Genomic DNA, 19,634 nt, shown 5'->3' on the forward strand with positions numbered 1-19,634 from the left:
CTCCTGAAAGGCAGGAAAGGTGGGGGTGGGCAAGTCCTCTAAGTCCCGAGGGTCTTGGTATTGTCATCTGAATAACAGAAGTAATGATGACTGTGCCACCCACCTACGAGGCTGGCATGAAGATCCTATCACTTGCAGGAGTCGTAAAGAATAAATCCAAAACACTCTTATGCACAAGGAGAGACAAGAAAGCCAGGTGGAGGCTGGGCTCATTAGCTCTATTTAATCATCTTACTGTGTACACATGGATCAGGACAGCACATTGTGTCAGTGAGATATACAATAGGGATTTGCCAAATCAATTAAGTTTTACATTGCGAAGATGCACACTTTGAGAACCATGATGTATTGTAAAAAAATAAAGAGAATAGTTACACTTCACACTCTGGCTCAAGGATTTTAGCAAGTAGCCATCTCCACGTAATCCGCTCATTCCGTTTACCAGGAGTTATCACTGGGCATTCCTCAACCTGGGGTGGTTAAGAATACAGAAATGAAAATGTCAAACTTTAGGCACTGTGGGAAGCTCCTGCATTGAGCACAGCACCATGCCAAGTTCTGATTAGGCATGGACTCGCTTTTAAAGACCTAAGCCAACCAATGAGAAGCTGAGGACATAACTAACGCGAGAGAGGTAGAGAGCAAAATCACTCAAACAGCTCTTTTTGAGCCCGCTGCTTGCCCAACATTTTATAGGAAGATAAAATCCACTGTCCATGAGATTTATATTCTCCCTGCATCCCTAGAAGGGTGTACAGTTTGGTCCAGTAGATCTCCATCTTCCTGCTCTGTAGGCTCTGCTTCTCTAGCCTCTCCTGTGGCCCTGTTCTAACCTGTTTTCCTGAGGTGCGTCTGATAGTCATGCCATTTATGAAGGCCTTCACTGGACCTCTGGGGTAGCACCCTGACCAGAAGCACTGCTACCCTGGCAACCTTGATGTCTGCTGCCTGCTGTGGTTGCCAAGCTCCAAGCTTGTGGCATCTGGTGCCCAACTGCTCCTCTTCTGCTGTGCACTCCCACTCCCCTTAGAAGGACACTGCAACCTCTACCTGCAGTGTTTTCTTTCTTGCCTATGATCTTCCATAATTAATCCTTCAAAATCTTTCATGACTGTTTATATACCTACTAGTTACGTGTTTTTGTCTTGTGTCCCCTACTTAATTTAAAATTCTTAGAGGCACAGATTTAATTGCATTACCTTTTAGATATTATTATTATAATTATTATTATTACTGTAGAGTGTCTGTGTAAGTGTGCACTCACATGTATGTGCAGGTATTCATATACCACAGCACATGTATGAAGGTCAAAGAGCAACTGTGGAGTCAGTTCTCTCCTTCCACTGTGGGCTCCTGGGACTGAACTTAGATCAGGCTTTCAAAACAATGTCTTACTCAGTGAGCCATCTCACTGGCCCTCAGTTGGAGTCTCTTTCCTGTTATAGTACTTCCATGCTAGTTTCATGACAGTGGGTGACCCTGACTCTCAGAGTGCTGGTGACTGGCCCCTGCTCAAGAAACTTGCCTAGGCCATTTTCTGAAGAATAAGCTTAGGTTATATTGGTTGTGTACAATTTTAAAAGATGTAAAGGTTCAAGGAACAAAAAATACAAATGGGACAACTGCTGCTTCCCAATTAGATTTGCACACTAAGAGCTGAAATTGATTTAATTTTAAAAACAGATTTTTCTGTCTCTTCTTGCCACTGCTTATCTAAACCTTAGATTCTAAAATGCAGCCAAGAGATTAGCTGTGATCTTCAAAGCTAAAGCCAAGAACTTTAGCCAGAGGTAATTAGCTCGGGACTGGGGGTGGGGACAGCACTCAAAACACAGTCTAGAGGTGGTGCAGCGCTCACACATAAAAGAAAATAAATACTTTTGAAAGATCATTTCAAGAAACGCAAAACAAGTTGCAACAGCCACGTATGTTCCTCACAGGTGACTCCACTGGAATAAGGCGGGGGGGGGCGTGACACCTCAAAAAAACTTTAACATCAGAAAATAATAACAAGAATCAACATTTTGTTAAAGATTAAACGTGGCACATTTATGACAGCAAGTATGTGTTCTACCCACAGAAAGACAGCTTTTTGAAAGAGAGAACAACCTTGATAAATAAATGTTCCAAGATACAAACTAATAATAAATATTTGGAAACATCCAAATTCTCTAGAATCCAAAAATGTAAATTAAGGCATGACGTCATCTTGAAACTCTCAGGGTGGCAAAAACAAAAAGGATCCAGTGCAGGGATAGGCGCAGGCGTAGGCGCAGGCGTGGGCGTGGGTGTGGGTGCACGTGTGGGTACAGGCATCAGGAATGTGGGCCTGGGCACAGCCAGGCATGGGTGTGGGTGCGCGGGCGCAGGTGCAGGCGCCCCTCTCCAGACACTGATAGAGAAAAGGCAGATCAAACCCACAAGCCCTGGAGGCCAGCTTGGTACCATATTGCCAAATCTTTACTCAAAGCAATTCCACTGAAGAACATCCTGCCAACATGGTGGCTGAAGGTTGTGACTGTAGCACTAGGGAGGCTAAGGCAGGAACAGCCTCACTTTAAGCCATCTGAGCTACATAGAAAGACCCTGAGTCAAAAAACTAAAACTAGGGCTGGAGAGATGGCTCAGCAGTTAAGAGCACTGACTGCTCTTCCAGAGGTCCTGAGTTCAATTCCCAGCAACCACATGGTGGCTCACAACCATCTGTAATGAGATCCGATGCCCTCTTCTGGTGTGTCTGAAGACAGCTGCAGTATACTTATAAATAAAAATAAATAAATCTTAAAAAAATAAAAGAAAAAAACTAAAACTAAACTATAGCTCAGCGGTAGACATAAGGTTGATCTCTAGCAATAATAATAATAATAACAATAGTAATAACAACAATAATAGCAATAATAATATATCCCAAGAAAATAATTACAAATAGGTGCTCATCCATCATAGTTTATAACAACTAAAACATTAAACGTTATAAGATATGAACTGAATGGAGTCATTCAGTAGTCACACAGTAGCATAGTATCGAGTTGCCCATTGTCTATATTTTAAAGTTTATGTTTATTATTTTTAACAATGTGTGTGCATAGGCGTGTGTACATGAATGCAGGCACTCTCAGAGGCCAGGGGTGCTAGAAGCCTGGAGTGGAGTCCCGTGGTTGTGAGCTGCCTGCATGAGGGCTTGGAACCCAACTTGGGTCCTCTGCAAGCAGAGTACTTTCTCTTAATCACTGGCGAGCTCTCTGCTCCCCACCCCCAATGTGCATTATTAAATGAGAGTAGAACTATAAAATATATGCAGCAATATGATGTAGGCTTTCTTCAATGATAAAGAAAAATGGAAAGAAGAGAGGAAATAAAAGGAATAGAGGAAAAGAGAGAATAAAGGGCATGTCTGTCTGTTTATACATCTGCCTGGTGTGTGTGTGTGTGTGTGTGTGTGTGTGTGTGTGTGTGTGTGTGTGTGTGTGTGTGTGCGTCTGTGTGTCTGTGTGTGTGCGTCTGTGTGTCTGTGTCTGTATGGTGGTAGGGCAAGTTTGTTGGGCATAAATGAGAAGGAAAATGGCAGTCAGGATAATAGTGAAAAATTAACAGTGGTTACTGAGTGATTTTTCCTTTTCTTTGTATTTTTCTAAGTTGCCAGATTCCCTAAAACATCATTTTTACCATGTAGATAAATCTGAGTGGTAACCATATTTGCACAAGTACCTTACAACTAGAGAGAAATATCTCAATAAATTTGCCTTCCTTATTTTCTGAAATGATTGCCTGTTGTTTCAAGTTAGGCACAAGGGAATTTATTATCATTATTACAAGGTGAATCTAGTTACATAGAGAAAAGAAAAACAGAACACTGTGAAAGAGGAAGAGGAAGAGGAGAAGTGGATGGATCACAGTGGGGAACAGAAAGGAGGAGGGTGGGAAGAAGGACAAGAAAGAGGACAAGGAGGAGGATGGGAAGAAGGACAAGGAGGAGGACAGGAAGGAGGACAGGAAAGAAGAGGATGGGAAGGAAAGCCCAGGAGCAGGGGCAGGCAGGAGAAAGAGGGCAGTCTCCTGCTCACCCAGAAACTCTTTAAAACATTTAATGCTACTGAGGGAAGCCTTGCAGTGGCTGTGGAGCCTAAAACAGCATATCACAGAGCAGATGCTGGTTGGTCAAGAGTTAACACCCTTCTGGAATACCTCATGCATCACATGGCCCGGATTAATAATGGTCACGTTAGCAGGCAGCACCCAAAAGTGCTATTGAGACTCCAGCTTTGGGAGGCAAACCCAGATCCATCTGACATGGAGCCCAGCCAGGACAGTGTGAAGGTGGACAGCCTGCTGTGCTCCCCCAGACCCATCTCTCCCAGCTGAAGGAAAGGAAAAGTCTATAACAGCACAATGGTTTAAAAAAAAAAGTTGACAGATTCCCAGCCTGTTAGATAGATCTCATGTTGTGAATAACTCTAAAAAGGTAGATTTACCTACCTCTTCCTATACCTAAAAGTTAAATTAGGAGCGCTCTTTCTTTTCCAGGACTACACACAAGGTTTCAGTAACTGCCAGACTTCAATTTTCATCCTTACCTGTCTGTCTTAAAGATCTAATCTAACAGCCTAGTTCATACATGCTTTGAAAGTATATAGTTAAACACCGCCACGGGATGTTTTCTTCATGTCAGAAACTTCTAGAAATTCACTAAGGCCTAGTTCTCCTATAGCATTAGAAAATTGGAATTTCGGTGAAAATGGCTTTAAAGAAGATACCTCTATGCACAAACACTACCTATGTCACTCTGCTCTCTGGAGGAACGATAACCACAGCCCTATGTGGCTGTGTGAGCCAGGCTAGTTCAGACCACAACACTATGTGCTCACAGGCTACACTGCAGAGACGGCACAAGATAAACATAACACATTTACATATTTGGGTATGTCGGGCTAAATATGGTCACAGTGCTTTCTTTTACCTTCTTAACTACTGGGGGATTTGGAATGAGGCGTGGGTTGCATTCGTAGGGGATGGTAGTGGTCTGGGATGCTCCTTCGCCATGAAAGGGTTCTCAGTACTGTCGCTCACACTCTACAGGCTTGCTACACTCCCTACATGACGATCCTCGTTAGTTATCTTTGGGGATCTTCAAAATGCCTGTCATCAGTTACCTAGTCTCCATCAAGTGACTCTGCTGGCCAAAGCTCCAACTGTATTTAGTCTGTGCTCCATGGTCTTTTATGCCACACATGCTTGAGTGGTGGAGAGCAGTTACAGCCTGCTACTGAGGATGGAATGTGTACTTCCTACCTGGGATCCATCTCAGTTATCACAGGGAAACACGCTGAAGTGCCTTGACAGTCCCTTGTGAAATTCTGTCAGTCCCTCTGTACCCATCAGGAAATGCTCACCATTTTGCCCCTGCCCAGAGGTGTACTCTAGATCAGTTAACATGGATTCCAGAAATGAAACCCAGCAAACCAACGTTGGCTTATTCCATTTGAGGAAATCAGTCCAAGGTAAAAAGAGGTGAGGCGGAGTGACAAACTCGGTGCCTCGACCTTCTCCCCAGTCTTCATTGCCTGTGGTTTTGGAATGCCTCCAAGGCCCAGGCAATATCCTCAGATGCCAACCATGAAGAAAAGCGAAGGACAGAAACACGGCCCAACCAAGTTCTTTTCTTCTCAGAAAACTTCCTCGTTCATCTTATTAGACAGAATTGCCTCTCCTGACACCTTCAATAGAAGGAAGAGTTAGGTGCTTTCCCCAGGAATGTGGCTGCTTCTGAATTTTGGAGCAAAAAGGGGACAGTGAATGGTTACTGAAACTGTATACTTACCAAGATGCTTGCAAGTCTTCAAGAGAGAGAGGAGTAAATGTCAAGAAAGAAAGAAATTACAGGAGGATTCAGCAAAGTCCACAGCATTAGTGTTTGACAGCGAGGAGAATGGAAGCTTTGAGGTCATAATATCTGATATGAATCCTCCATTTACTGAGCAACTCTGTGTTAAACTACTCCTTCAGGACACTTTCCACATGTACCTTTGTTGATAATAAAAATGGTCAACCTGTCAATAATAATTTGCTCAAAGTTCAGCTCAGGTCTTATTAAACTGATCTGAAAACTTCACGACCACTCACAACTTCCTAGTCAATATGGCTCTGTTGTACCAATACTGTTTTATTTCCCTTTATTCACTTCTACCCTAGTGGACAAACACAGCCCAAATACTTTTATTTACATTTCAAATGTTATCCTCTTTCCTGGTTTCCCCTCCAGAAACCCACTATCACATCCCTCCTCCCCCTGCTTCTATAAGGGTGCTCCCCACCCACCCGCCTGCTCCTTCCCACCTCCTGCCCTGACATTCCCCTACACTGGGGCATCGAACTTTGACAGGCCTTCTTTCCGATCACTACCCCAGAGGCCTTTTATTTTAAAAGACACTGAAATGTGGCTTTCTGGACCTCCCAAGTATGGAGGCCCAGCCATGGCAGGTAGAGAGCAAGTGTGCTGTCCGCCTGCCAGCCACGTGCTGTCGGCTGGGAGTCATGCGCAGACTTGCTCCAGCAAAACTTGGGTTCTATCACGAGTCTCTGTGTCACAGGCGGAAAGTTCAAACTGCATATTTAGTCCACAAGTGCCACTGATGGTCTGTTCCCTGACAGCGGCCCTTCCCAACCCTACAGTCTTTCTTCCTCCCACTCTCATCTGAGGCAAACGAAACCTATGTATTCCTCAAGGTTCAGAGAGTGTTTCGGTTTCCATAAAGCCTTCCCAGGCCTCTTGGCTGTATTATTCTCCACTTTGATATTCCCGTTGGGACACGTTAAACACTTTGCCATGTCTCTTACTGTTTCCTTTTATCCCTTCCAGTTGCAGACTCGGTGACTAGGCCCATCCTTTTCCACAGGATGGAACGTCTGAGTCGATACCTCACTTCCCATTTTGAGCTTCACACATAGTAAATACATAGACTTAACATCTAATTAACTCCGAAGTGTTTGCTATTGTGGAACAAGTGAAGTAATGTAAAACTAGTCACGAATAGGACTCAAAAACAGTATCTGCTCACTGTTTCCATTTTAAAGCCCTGACGATACCTGAGGGCTAGCTTTTGCTTTGGGAAGGCAGGAAAGAAAGGCTGGTGTCCCCTAAGCAGCCCAAGGGTCCCCGCCCAACTCAGCTATAGAATTCAAAAAGACAGGAAAGCTTCTGCATCTAGGGATGATGAAGAGATGTTCTAAACCAAAACTAGGAGCCAGAGTATTTGTGCCATTACCAGGCAAGTTCATGCTTTAAACACAGCTTTAAGCAGGAAGGATTCTTAGGAAAATAGCCCTCCCAGTGGTTGGTGAGCAAAGCAACCAGAGCTCTCTTTGGGAACGGAGGCTGTGCTATAAAATCTGCATTTGCTTATGATTCCAATGAGAGCCTAGCTTTTGCCCAGAATTATCTTGTAACTGGCAGGTCTGCATGCAGAAAATTAGACAGTTTTTTTGGTTTCTATTGTGTTAAGTTACATAAAAATGCCAATATCCATCGCTTTTGACCTATGAAAAGAGCAGTTATATATTATTCAAAATGATTCTTAAAACTCTGGTATTTATATGGTTTTTATTTGTAACAAGAAAACATAACTAATCCTTGGAAACAATAAGAAGTACATTGTAAACTTAAATAAAAGACAAGAGAAGATAGATATTTCAGAAACTCATATATCATAAAAATTTCTGAAATAAACAAATAAAAGTCACCAATAAGCAAATGAACATCCCAATTTGAAAAGGGAAGGCTATCTGAACAGACGACTCACTAAATACCACACACACATGGTAAGCACACAGATAAATAGGGGCACAACCTCACTTATCCTTGGGAACTGTAAATTAAATCAGCAATGCTCTGTACCTATTAGAATGGCCACAATTCTAAACAGCAGCCACACCAGAGTCTGACAAAGATGGAAATAGGAACTCTCATTCTTCATTGATGGAAATGAAACAGCATCTGTGGAAAACGATTTGGCAAATTCACACAAAGTTGATGTACGCTCACCATAAGACTTATCAAGTGTTTCCATAAGACTTAAACACATCCACACAGAAACCCGTTTAAAACCCAAAATATGGATGCGATCAGACAGAGAAGGCGGATCTGGTCCATCACAAAAGGAAAGGGAGACCTGATAAGAATGAGCTGTGAGGGCAGACCACTACAGAAATGAGATAATGCAAGATCAGAACTGCCTGACACTGGGAGGGGAGGGGTGAGGAGCTGGAAAATTGAGCTCTCAGGGCAGAGAAGGCATTAACCTAGAACAAGTCCACATACAGATCGGTGCATTGGCTTGAAAAAACAACACTAAAATACAGAAGGTGGTCTCAAGAATGGTGCAGTTTAGAAAAGCCACAGAAACAGGAGGGTGACCAGTGTGGCACCAGGACCCTCTGTAAAAGATCAAGGCCCACCCCAAGAACATCCTTTCTCATTACACTGTATAAGCACTGCTGGACACCATTTGAATTCTTCTTTTGCCACAGTCCATAGCCCCTTTTATTTCTTTAAACATATTTAATGGAGTAGTAACAGGACCTTCCAATCTCTGTGGCCTGAGTGGATGTGTCTTTTTCTACCTCTTGCTCACGGTCCATTATTCCCTTAGCTCTCAGCAGGGAAGGGAAGCAGGCAGCTCTTTACTGTGGACTGTGTTCTCCAGCTTCACCTCTGAGAACTAGTTAACATCTAGACGTAAACTTCACTCCTTGGGGGCATTTTCCCTTCCTTTAACCAGAAGCCCCAAGCTCCCCCAACATAAGGCCTAGAACTATAAGCAGTGTGGATGTAAACTCAAAAGCAAGGTTCCACTTAGAAATCCTCAGGAGAGATTGTTCTATCCGCCAATCCACTCACAACCAAAGCAGAGATGCATGTGCCCCACAAACCCCAATTCCCTCTCCAGACAGGTTTTCCACTGATCTCTTACATACAGTGTATCAGTTCAGCACAGAAGTTCTGATTTGACCTGCACCCTGCAGTGGGCTTCACTATCCGACACATGCATCCTGTCAAAGCCCTCACCTCAGGCCTTCAGAAATCAGGATAATACAGAGATAGTGCTGTTCCTGAGTTCATCTTGTCTGATCAGTTCTTTCACCCAGGAACTCCATTATTTTTTCTTCATCTCAGCCATGGTCTAAAACCCATGAGACTAGAGATGCCCAATGCTTTAGGAGCATTGACCTTCTTGAGAAGACCCGGTTTGTTCCTAGCCCCCACGCCAACGATACAGTCATCTGTAACTTGACTTCCGCATCTGCATTCTCTGGCCTCTGTAGGCACTCTCACATGGCACAGATGTGCATGGATGCAGGCAAAACACTCTATGCATCAAATAAATATTTTCTAAAAGCCATTAATTACATCAGAACTGATGAAGAATGCGGTGGGTTTGAAGGACACAAACACCGTCATACAAACAGCAGCACTTCCACACGCTAATAACAACTCACGAGAGAGAGACAGAGAGAGAAAGAGAAGAGAGAGAGAGAGAGAGAGAGAGAGAGAGAGAGAGAGATATCAAGAACCAGCCCCATTTACAATGAGTACCAGAAGCAAATTTAGAAATAAATTAATCAAGGAAGTCAAAGTTTGCAAAATTACAATTACAAAGTTCTGATGAAAGAAATTATTCAAGGCATTAAACACCATTAATGCAAACTTGCCCTGCGCTCGTGGAGCAGAAGTACGAGTGCATAGCTAATGCAGCCACCCTGCCCAAAGGACCTGAGAGCCAATAACTTCCCACCAAACACCAGTGGCGTTCCACACAGAAACAAGAAAACCCTAAAATTCACATGAAACTTACGAAGGCTTGGAACAGTCAAGGCAGCCCCACCCCAACCCTACCAAATGCTGAAGGCATCTTCGACAAAATTACAGTAATCAAACATGTTACTGGCACAAATATCAGCACAAAAACCACTGGAACGGAATATAGAACCCCAAAACTAATCCTCACCCCTTCAGCCAGGTGATTCTTCTTTACCAGCCTAGACCAGAGAGGACTCCTTTAGATGAATGCCAAGAGAAATGATGGACATACACTTGCAAAACTGTGAAATTAGATTTCCTATCTCTCCCCACACTAAAAATGCCAACTCAAAATATATCGAAGATCTCACTGCCAACACCTGAAATCACTACAAGAAAACATAGGAGAAAAGTGTCCATCCAAAAAGAGTTCATATCCAGGGTATACGGGGCTAATTTGATGTCTGAATGGACTTTTATCAAAAGAAGACATGGAAGTGCTTGAGAAAACCACCAGGTAAATGCTTACCATGACCATGGTGTCTCCCGTCCCAGTAAGAATGGCTATTAACAAAACCTCTGAGACAATAAATGCAGGTGCAGGCACAAAGTAAAATGAAATCTTTCACTCATTATTGTTGGAAGAAAAACTAGTACAGCAATTATACAAAGCAGTACAGAAACAACTTTAAAACTACAAGAGCCACATGATCCAGCCATGCCATGAATACGTATATGCCCCAAAGCAATGACGTCATTATACCAAAGGGAAGCCCACAGCTGTCCGCACCACCGCTGCATCACTCACAAAGGCCAAGTCAAGAATCCAAGGTGTTCATCAGTGAATAAATGGACCAGGAAAACGTAGTGGGTACACAATGGAATGTTACTCCACCTTACAAAAATAAATGAAGTTCAGTCATTTGCAGCACCATGGAGGCCACTGTGTTAAGGGAAATAAGCCAGGCACAGAAAGGAAAGTATGGCTTCACTCACTTGTGGAAACTAAAATGTTGATCTGGAAAAACTGAGGTGAAATGATGGTCCCTAGAGACAGGGGAGGGTGTGGAAGAAACAGAACAGAAGGAAGTTAGGTAAAGGGGTATCAAAACACAGACAGGAGAAATTTGCTGATTTTCTCTAACATGTAGAATAATTATTGGTTTCGATAAGTTCCGATCTATTTCAAAATAATTAGAAGAAACCTAAGTCCCCAGTGTGCACACATTATTGACGTTCCAGAAGCTGGGAGTGTTCCTTACCTTGATTCAATGAAACTATATATCAAATTATTATACTCTACCCTATAGAGTATAGATTAAAATTTTAATCTATAAAATTTATAGTTATATCTCGATAAAATAGTGAACTGTTTTTGATTACCCTATAAAAACACATCTTCTGCAGCTTGTATGGGCCTTTTTAGTTTCTGCAGACATCTAGTCTGTCACGAAAGTAAAACCAGAACTGTCTTACCCAGATTCTGTGGGTGCAGAATCTGACTGCAAGGCCGTGCTTGTCTCTAAACACGAAACCTTATCTGCCTCTGAATTCCAGGCAATACTTTCAGGGTATTCCTCCTTGTTCCACCTTTCTGCCATCCCCATGGAAACCCAACATTTGTACCCCTTACCTCCACAGGAGACTGGGGTGTCCCAGCTCATGTGGGCTGCTCTAATCTCACCTTAACCAAACTCTCAGCACTGACATTCACATTTCTATGAGACATGCCCTACAGAGCACATCTTGCTTTAGTGTTAGTGTATCGTTTTACGTTGCCTTATTTTTAAAGCCAAGACAAACATATATTTAGATACATACAACACTGATTCAAAGTAAAAATTAAACATTTTTACTTATATTTATTTTGTGTTTGTGTCTATATTTGTGTAGGTGCTCGTGGGCCAAGACCCACATGTGGAGGTCACAGGACAACCTACAGAAGTAGGTCCTCTCCCTCCAACATGTGGATCCCAAGAATTGAACTCAGATCATCAGGCCTGGCAGCACACACTCCGCAGAGACGTGTTCCAAGAGCCCATAGGATGGGTAAAAGCCCAGTTAGTACCAAACCTATCTCCACTGTGTTCTCTCCTATACATGCACGCATTCACTTAACTCATAAATCAGGCACACCCAGAGCCTGTAGATATGCTAATAAAGCTATGTGCATGTGGTCTAGGAAGAGACTAAGTTGGTGAGGTACCTGCTGGGCAAGCATGAAGACCTAAGCTCACTTCCCAGAACCAACACAGAAAAGCCAAGTATGGTGGCACAGTCCACACAGCACAGTCACAAATCTCACACAAAAAGTGGCTGACCCATACTAAAGCAACGAGTGGTGGTATTGCCTGAGAAGTTCACAGACTAAGGTACCAGAAGAACAGAGGGCTGGCTCAAGTCTACTGCTAACTACTTGTGAGCTTTTGAAGGATGTTTTATCTGTTTCGTACTCTAGCCTCCATTCTACAGAACTGGCCCATGTGACAAACTTCCACACTGTACAACCCCCAGTGATTGACAACCAGAGGTATGACCTCTAACCCATCCTCCAAGCAAACAAAATCCAGTGGTCTTTGGACCAGGCTCCATATATTCTTATAGCAGGTTAAATGATAAGCACATGTCAAACTAAGAGAAAGAACACAGGATTGATAGCGCTTTGTGAACCACATTCTTATCCTCAATGCTCAGCAACGGGGCTTAGAGAGCTAACAGGCCTGGTGCAATAACACAGTTCAGCAAACAGGGCCGAACTGTGGTTTCCAGGAAACAGAAGCAGGAAGGAATGTGCAAGGATGTAGTAGCAATGGCAGAAGATGAAAATAATGAAGACTCCGAGTAGACAACAAAGACCTGAGACGTGTGGCAGATGCTTTTGGAATGCCTGGAACCATGAAGAGCCCCTCTCAACAATGACAAAAAGCCACTGTCCATTGTGTCAGCAATGGGCTTGCTGAGGCTAAAGTCTGATTGCTGATTCTTTTGAAAATCCCCAAACTAAAACTGAAAGCACTGAAAGATGGAATTATGACAGTATTTCTTTAAAGGTGTTTTACCTCGGGCTACAACTTACAGATGTTCTTTTAAAACGTCCATAATAACAAAATGCAACACCCAGTATCTTAGGAAGATTAGACACAGCAAACTGCTGTCACTTCTTAAATCATCGAGAAGTTCATCATTATGTCATGGATGACAGTGTCTCTAAACGATAAATGAAGTTATAGGCTGCCCTTAACTATGACTCCTCTTCCTTTAGAGAAATCTGAAAGGAACTGTTGTGTGTATTATTCTATTTTAAACTATTTTAAAAGCTACTAACATGTCCAATGTTACTCTCCCCAGCCTATACCAGCCTAACTCTCACAGTCGCTCACAGTGCTGGCATTCCCGCTCTTCTAACAGGCGTGTGAATGTGACTCTGAGTTAGAGCAAGGCTAAATCTCATTCATCCTCACGGCTGTCTCTAAATGCTGATAGATCGCTGATCTATAACAGCAATAACTTCCAATATCTATAGGCATCGATGCTTTTTACAAGTGCAAAATCTGTGTACTTTTAAAGTAGGGGAGAACAGAAAAATGCAGAAGGTAATATAAAATCCACCTGTAGCAGGGTATAAGAAGTGTGTTTCCTCTTCCCCTCTCCATCAGCTGTGCTCACTAAAAGTCATCACTACTACCATGTGACCCACACCAGGCCAGGATTCCCCCAGGACTCCCCAATACAAACGGACCACAACAGTCACTGGTTTGTGCAGCAGCATCATTCTCCTCCACACTGTACCTCTTCTTTTCAAGATGTAGGGACCTACCTCATGCACTGACAGTTGCATAGCACTGCGTGCTGTTATATGGAGTAGATTCTGAAGATGGAACAAAGAAGGGCAATGGACCCATTATGTATGTGGATATAGATATTACATTCATTTGTCATCTAGTTATGAAATCATAGGTACCACCAACCCCTTGCCCCTTTGACCCTTGTGGTGGTTTGAATATGCTTGACCCATACTATTAGGAGGTGTGGCCTTGCTGGAGAAAGTATGTGTCATTGTGGGAATGGGCTTTGAGACCCTCCTCCAAGCTGCCTGGAAGCCAGTCTTCTCCTGTTTGCCTTCAGAACAAGATGTAGGACCCTCGGTCCTTCTCCTGTGTCATGCCTGCCTCGATGCTGTCATGCTTTCTGCCTTGATGATGATGGACTGACCCTCTGAACTGGAAACCAGTCCAAACTGAATGTTTTCCTTTATAAGAGTTGCCTTGGTCATGGTGTCTTCTCACAGCAATGGCAACCCCAACTAAGACAACCCTACATTTAAATTATCCAAGCTCTCCTCACCCCATCTCACCTCAACACCATTGTCTCTATTTTTGGAGGCTGTCAGAGAAACCTCCAAACCTTGCTCACGGGCTTCAGGTGGACTGTCCTCACTGGGCCCAATCCAGCTCTTGTCCCCTCTCTGAGCTCTAGTGGACACAGCAGCCTTTCTCAGTCTCTCTGTTTCACAGCCTGATTTTCTGTCCACCCTTCCTTTTATTCATCCTGAGTCAGGGGAAGAATATTGTGGGTCCACTGCAAAGATTACCCCTCAGCTTTCGTTTCACTGTCTGTACTGCAGGCTCCTCCTCAGTCTGGACACAAACTCACAGAATCTCCATCTTACCGTGTTGTGCAGCACTGTCCTCAAAGCAGAGCTATCTCCCCCTTCCTGAGACCAGGCTGTCTGCTTGCAGAAGATCACCACAACTGAGCTTGCTGACTCCATATTCCCTCACAGGAGGAGGAGATGAAGTAGGTCAATGGACCCTCACCAGAGTATCCGGTAACTCTTCCCAGAGATTAGCCAGAGATTCTGCCCTAATCTCACATGACTAGAGTATCTAGGCTGGGGAATTAGGGAAAGAACTCCATGGGAAGCCACAGTACACAGTGAGTATAGATCTTACAGTGGAGCTACAGCTCACCCAAGCTCCTACCCATGAGCCCTCATTCAAGCTCTGTAAGCCTAATAAACTCATTGGTTCCCCAGGGTGAACTTTGGTGGAGACCTTGGGAATGAGGGGTGGACATTGTTCACATCTTCCTCTGGGAAAAGTTCTCACAATATACTAACACCACAAAGTTGAGATTCATTGACGCCTAAGCAGTCTGGATCATAACCACAGTGCCCACGACAGACGCTTACCTCTAAGAAGTAATAAAAAGCAGGGCTGGTGGTGGGGGTAGGGGGTGTTGCTTAGAAGACTAGGTGGGAAGAAAAGCTTGTAGAATACCAAAATAATAGCAATCAACTTTCTGAGGGGAGGAAAAAAAGAGGGAGAGGGCCGAGAGACTGTGTATCATTTGCACGACTAATGACAGAGAGACTGCCCATAGAGGGTGTTTAATGTAGATGTTTTATCCAGCTGTGACTTCTGCATATCAAACTCGGGATGAGGCTTAAGCAGAAGTGATCTAGAAAGGATATTGCACTAGAAGGTCGAGAATAGGAAACTAATGCAGGATAAGTAGCTCCCAAAAGCCATCCTGTACAGCTGCCCTCTGCTTCCTTACTTCAGACACAATGTGACTGCCTCTGGCTCCTGCTGACAGTGTTAGTGGCTAAAAGCCACTCTCACCACCCTGCCTTTCCCACCATGAGGGACTGCACCTCAAACTAGGAGCCGAGATAACCCCTTCCTTCCTTCAAAACAAAACTCATGACCAGCCTGGGCTACAAAGTAAGATTCTAACTCAAAAATAAAAAATGAAAGTAATCTATCACCAATAATGATATAGCTTTAAATTAAAAGCAATAAAATAAGGCAATAGGCTTAAAATTATTTATATTACATCAAAATTAACAATGTATTTACTGTAAACAAAAGGTAGGAATACTTAAATGTTAAAGTTAAACTTTATAAAGTTCATAAAAGTTTTCCACAAATAAAGAACATGTGTGTGACTGTTAGACACAGACCATTAAACTTATGCATGAGCCATTATTCTGAGTTCAGACAGTATTTCCCAGGTTATATTATAAAAATTACTGTATCATAATACCTTAAGTCCTAAGAATCGTAATTTTATCTTTTATTTAACTGACTGGCAACTTCTCATACCCAATCCGACGCATAAAAACAATCTAACTCGATGTTTTGTTGTTGTTGTTGTTGCTGTTTAGTACAACAAATGGCACCGATTAGGCTTCAGATGAGAAAGACCGCACCTGTTCATTGATCTCTTTCAGCTTCCCATCGATGGCTCTCAGCCGAGACTCACGGTCCCTTTGCTCTTTGTTGTCCCGGAGTATCTTCTCCCCTGGAGTTGGTTCCGTATTTCTTTCTTCATTGGAGTCATGTTCCTAATTTAAAAGTAAGAGAAGGTCATGTTCCTAACTAAAGGTAAGAGAACTCATGCACAGACAGGTTAGGTCCCAGCTGCCATAGTCCCTCTGATGTGACTGAGACTTGAGGGTCAGCTGTGTTGCTCAAACAATAGCCCTTCCCTTCAACCCATGTTCACAATTCTTTTCAATTTTCCGATGTGAGGAATTAAAATCCCAAGTACACATAAAGCAAATGGGGCGATAAACTCAGTGTCTGACATGATCAGAAAAGCAGGCAGGTAGAGTAGAAAAGACCTGGCTGGACAGAAGCCTGTGCCCTGCTTTCTATTCAGTAGATAAACTTGCGGTTACTCTGGGCTTCAGGTTTCTCACATTTTATTCTTCATTTCTGCTTTTCTCTAATTCTTTGCAAATTTCACACATGTATACAATGAAATATGATCATACCCACTCCCCGTTGACCCCTCCCACGCCCCCTGAATCTTCCCGGACATGCCCTTCTCCCAAGCTCATGTCCTCCCTCCTAAGTCTGTTTAGTGCTCCCGTGTGCAGGTGTGGGGCCATGCACTGAAGTCTGAGCAATCTCCAGTGGCCACACCTCCAAAGGGAAATGGTTCTCCGTCCCCCAGCAGCTGTCAATTGGCAGTGACCCCTCAGAGAGGAGTGGGCATCATGAGCTCTCCACCATCTATGCTGGACGGCTGGCTGCTTGGGATGTACAGGTAACCTCGGCTGCTGTTGTTACACACCCTTTACAGAACTGTCTGTCTACGTCATTAGAGGAAGGTGTATGATAACGGGACAAACGGGACTGGACAACACCAGAAGCTTTGCATCTTGGTTCCACCTGGCTCCTGGCTAAGATGACATTCCCAAGTTGAGTAATCTTCTCAGAGCCCCTGTCCTGTCATCTGTGAAAGTCATCACAGCGCCCAACAAACACACAGCAAATGTGGACATGTCCCTTGAACACAGGAAGCACTATATAAAGGAAGCACTTGGTGACTGCATCAGGGCTGCCCATCACATGGTTCTTGACAGAAGCACAGTTGCTCAAAATTAATAGCATTTCTTGGTGACTAGACGTGGGCCCTTCTTGATTCCGTATCTAAACTAAATGTCCTCTCTTCTCTCCCACAGACTTCCTTCTCCAGGTCTCCACACAGCAGCAAACTGATGTAAGAGACCTACATTCACATTCAGTCAGAGCGTGCGTGTGTGTGTGTGTGTGTGTGTGAGAGTGTGTGTGTGTGTGTGTGTGTGTGTGTGTGTGTGTGTGTGTGTGTGTGTGTATTCAGTACAATTTTCTTTTTGTGGTTCTGGAATAACAGTAAACATGTTGACATCATAAGCAGAGAGGCCGTTTTTTAATTTTTAGGTAAACATTATGTTCTCCCAACCCTACTTCTGTTCTGCTCTAACAGAGTCTCCATATTCCAAGCATGCAGGCCTGGAGGTTGGCTCTCAGCTCCAGCCCTGCTGGAACAATCAGACGTGCAATTAGAATGCCAAATCCTTTTTCCAGGTCTTAACTTCTACCACCTTATCTGCAACTCTGTGCACTTAGACTAGGAGTGTGTGTGAGACCTTTCCTTAGGCATGTTCTCTGACAGCTTAATCATCTAGTTCAAGTGTCTCAAGAATACCGTGTAACAAAAAACAGTCAAGAGGGGGCAATTAAACAAACAAACAAAAAAGTCTGGGGCTGTCTAGTACCCCACTGCAGAGTCGACAAACACCTGGTGCCAGGGAGTTCTTTTCTGACAGCAAGCACCAGCCAGAACGGTCTTCATGATCTTTGAAAATTAATTCAGCAGATTCTCCAAGTAACAGATTGTTTCTGAGACACCAAATAGGATTTTATGGAGAATTCAGTAAAAGTTCCCTGTGATGTACTCGGAATGTCTAATGGCACCATAAGGAAAGAGAACTAACCCTGAGGTAAACTGGTATTTGTTATTCTGACTAATTGATTGCCAAGAGAGTCTGAGTTAACCCTCTAAAAGATATCTATGATGTTGGCTGAGCTAACAGAGGCCTTTGAAGCTAAAGCAACTCATTTCTCGTAAGTCAAATACAAAGGGCATTACTCAGACTGTGTTAAGTTATTTGATATTCAAAGCAGCCATATGTTGAGGACTCAGACTTGCCTGGATAAAGTTATCCCACCCTGTGCGTTCAGGATCACTCTCTACGTGTCTCCCAGCCTCTCCACTGCATGTCTCACATGGGTCAGCTGCCCAAATGTGGTGAGGAAAATCTGTTTGTTTGTTTATTTGTTTTGTTTATTTACCTCAGAATGTTGTCATGAAGTAAAAGAAACCTGGCTGGCATTAAAGGCATCATGGGAAAATAAAATATAAAATTCTAAACAATTTGTAAGAATGAAGGACAAGAGCTTTTTCCCAGATCTAAATGAGAATTCTGACAGCCTGGTTCTAGGTAAGCTGTGCTGGTCTGCTCTTACTCCTTCTTCAGTGCAACACAGATGATCCTAAGACACATGGATGTCTTGAGACAAACAAACGCTCCTGAGACACACGGACACTCCTGCAACACACCGCCACGGTTTCTGGAGGGAGGTAAAGTTAGGTCTTGTCACTAGCATAGACTGATCGGTAACTGGATTCCCGCTTGGAATCTGTGAATTAAATCTGGGGGAAAATAGATTTGATAGACATTTTTCAGGATTACAGGTCAAGTGGAGGTCTATTGTTCCTAAATTTTAGCTAGTGTTGAGAAAGAAATGAACCAAATCCATTGTCGCCGCCAGCAACTGTATGATCTTGGCAAAATACAATTTTCTTCAGCCAAATAGTTGGAGTGCTTGTTTTGTTTTGGTTTACCAAATTGTGTGGGGTAGAATTAATATTCTAAGCACAGGACAGTAAGTCAAGTTTAGGAGAGTGGCTATATTTGATTAAGTTAGTTGGTGTGAGAACAAAGGAATACCGCCTGTCAGCGAGAGCTGCTGCTGAAGACTCTCCCTTGCCCAGGAAAGAAACCCTCTGGCCAAGAAGTGGGATTCTAGATTTAGTAAGACTGATCACATGAGAGAGGAATAAACTCTTTGTCTTTACAAGAGCCAAAAAAGAATAGCGTTATTATTGAATCCAGTTGCTGAGGACTTAAGAAACTGAATGTTACACAATTCCCATATCCCAGATATTTCTAGAGAAAGCTGGAATCCAATCTATCTACTAATGAGAAAAACGAAATTACATGCCACCCTGCAATTTCACAGGGTGACTTCCATATGGAGAAAGAGCTGGCTGGCTTGTTGTGGAGTCAGGCCATAGAGAAGCACAGATAAGCACAGTTAACCCACAGACCTTATGGACAAGAACTGCTTCAGTCAGTTCTCTGTCTCCCGTAGGGTGAGACGCAGAAGCTCATGAGAAACTGCAGCCACATGACAGCACTACAGTGGCAGCGGCTGCAGGGATAGAACATGCTTGGTTTCTCATGTGGCTACATGCTTTGTTTTCACAGAGAAAAAGACATGTT

At 43.3% G+C, this 19,634-nt stretch overlaps 1 protein-coding gene across 1 annotated transcript in view; it reads right to left on the minus strand.

Moving 5' to 3' along the window:
- Window positions 1-276: 276 nt before the first annotated feature.
- Fsip1 (fibrous sheath interacting protein 1) overlaps window positions 277-19,634 on the minus strand; it is a 56,328-nt gene continuing 36,970 nt past the window's right edge. The window contains exons 11-12 of the mRNA XM_032903915.1: window positions 16,008-16,142; window positions 277-470 (exon numbers count right to left, since the gene is read on the minus strand). Of these exons, the coding sequence (XP_032759806.1) occupies window positions 372-470; window positions 16,008-16,142 (234 nt within the window). The 3' untranslated portion in view covers window positions 277-371. The remainder of the gene's footprint in view (window positions 471-16,007; window positions 16,143-19,634) is intronic.

This window comes from Rattus rattus, chromosome 5, assembly GCF_011064425.1.
Source record: "Rattus rattus isolate New Zealand chromosome 5, Rrattus_CSIRO_v1, whole genome shotgun sequence".
Classification (NCBI taxonomy): Eukaryota; Metazoa; Chordata; class Mammalia; order Rodentia; family Muridae; genus Rattus; species Rattus rattus.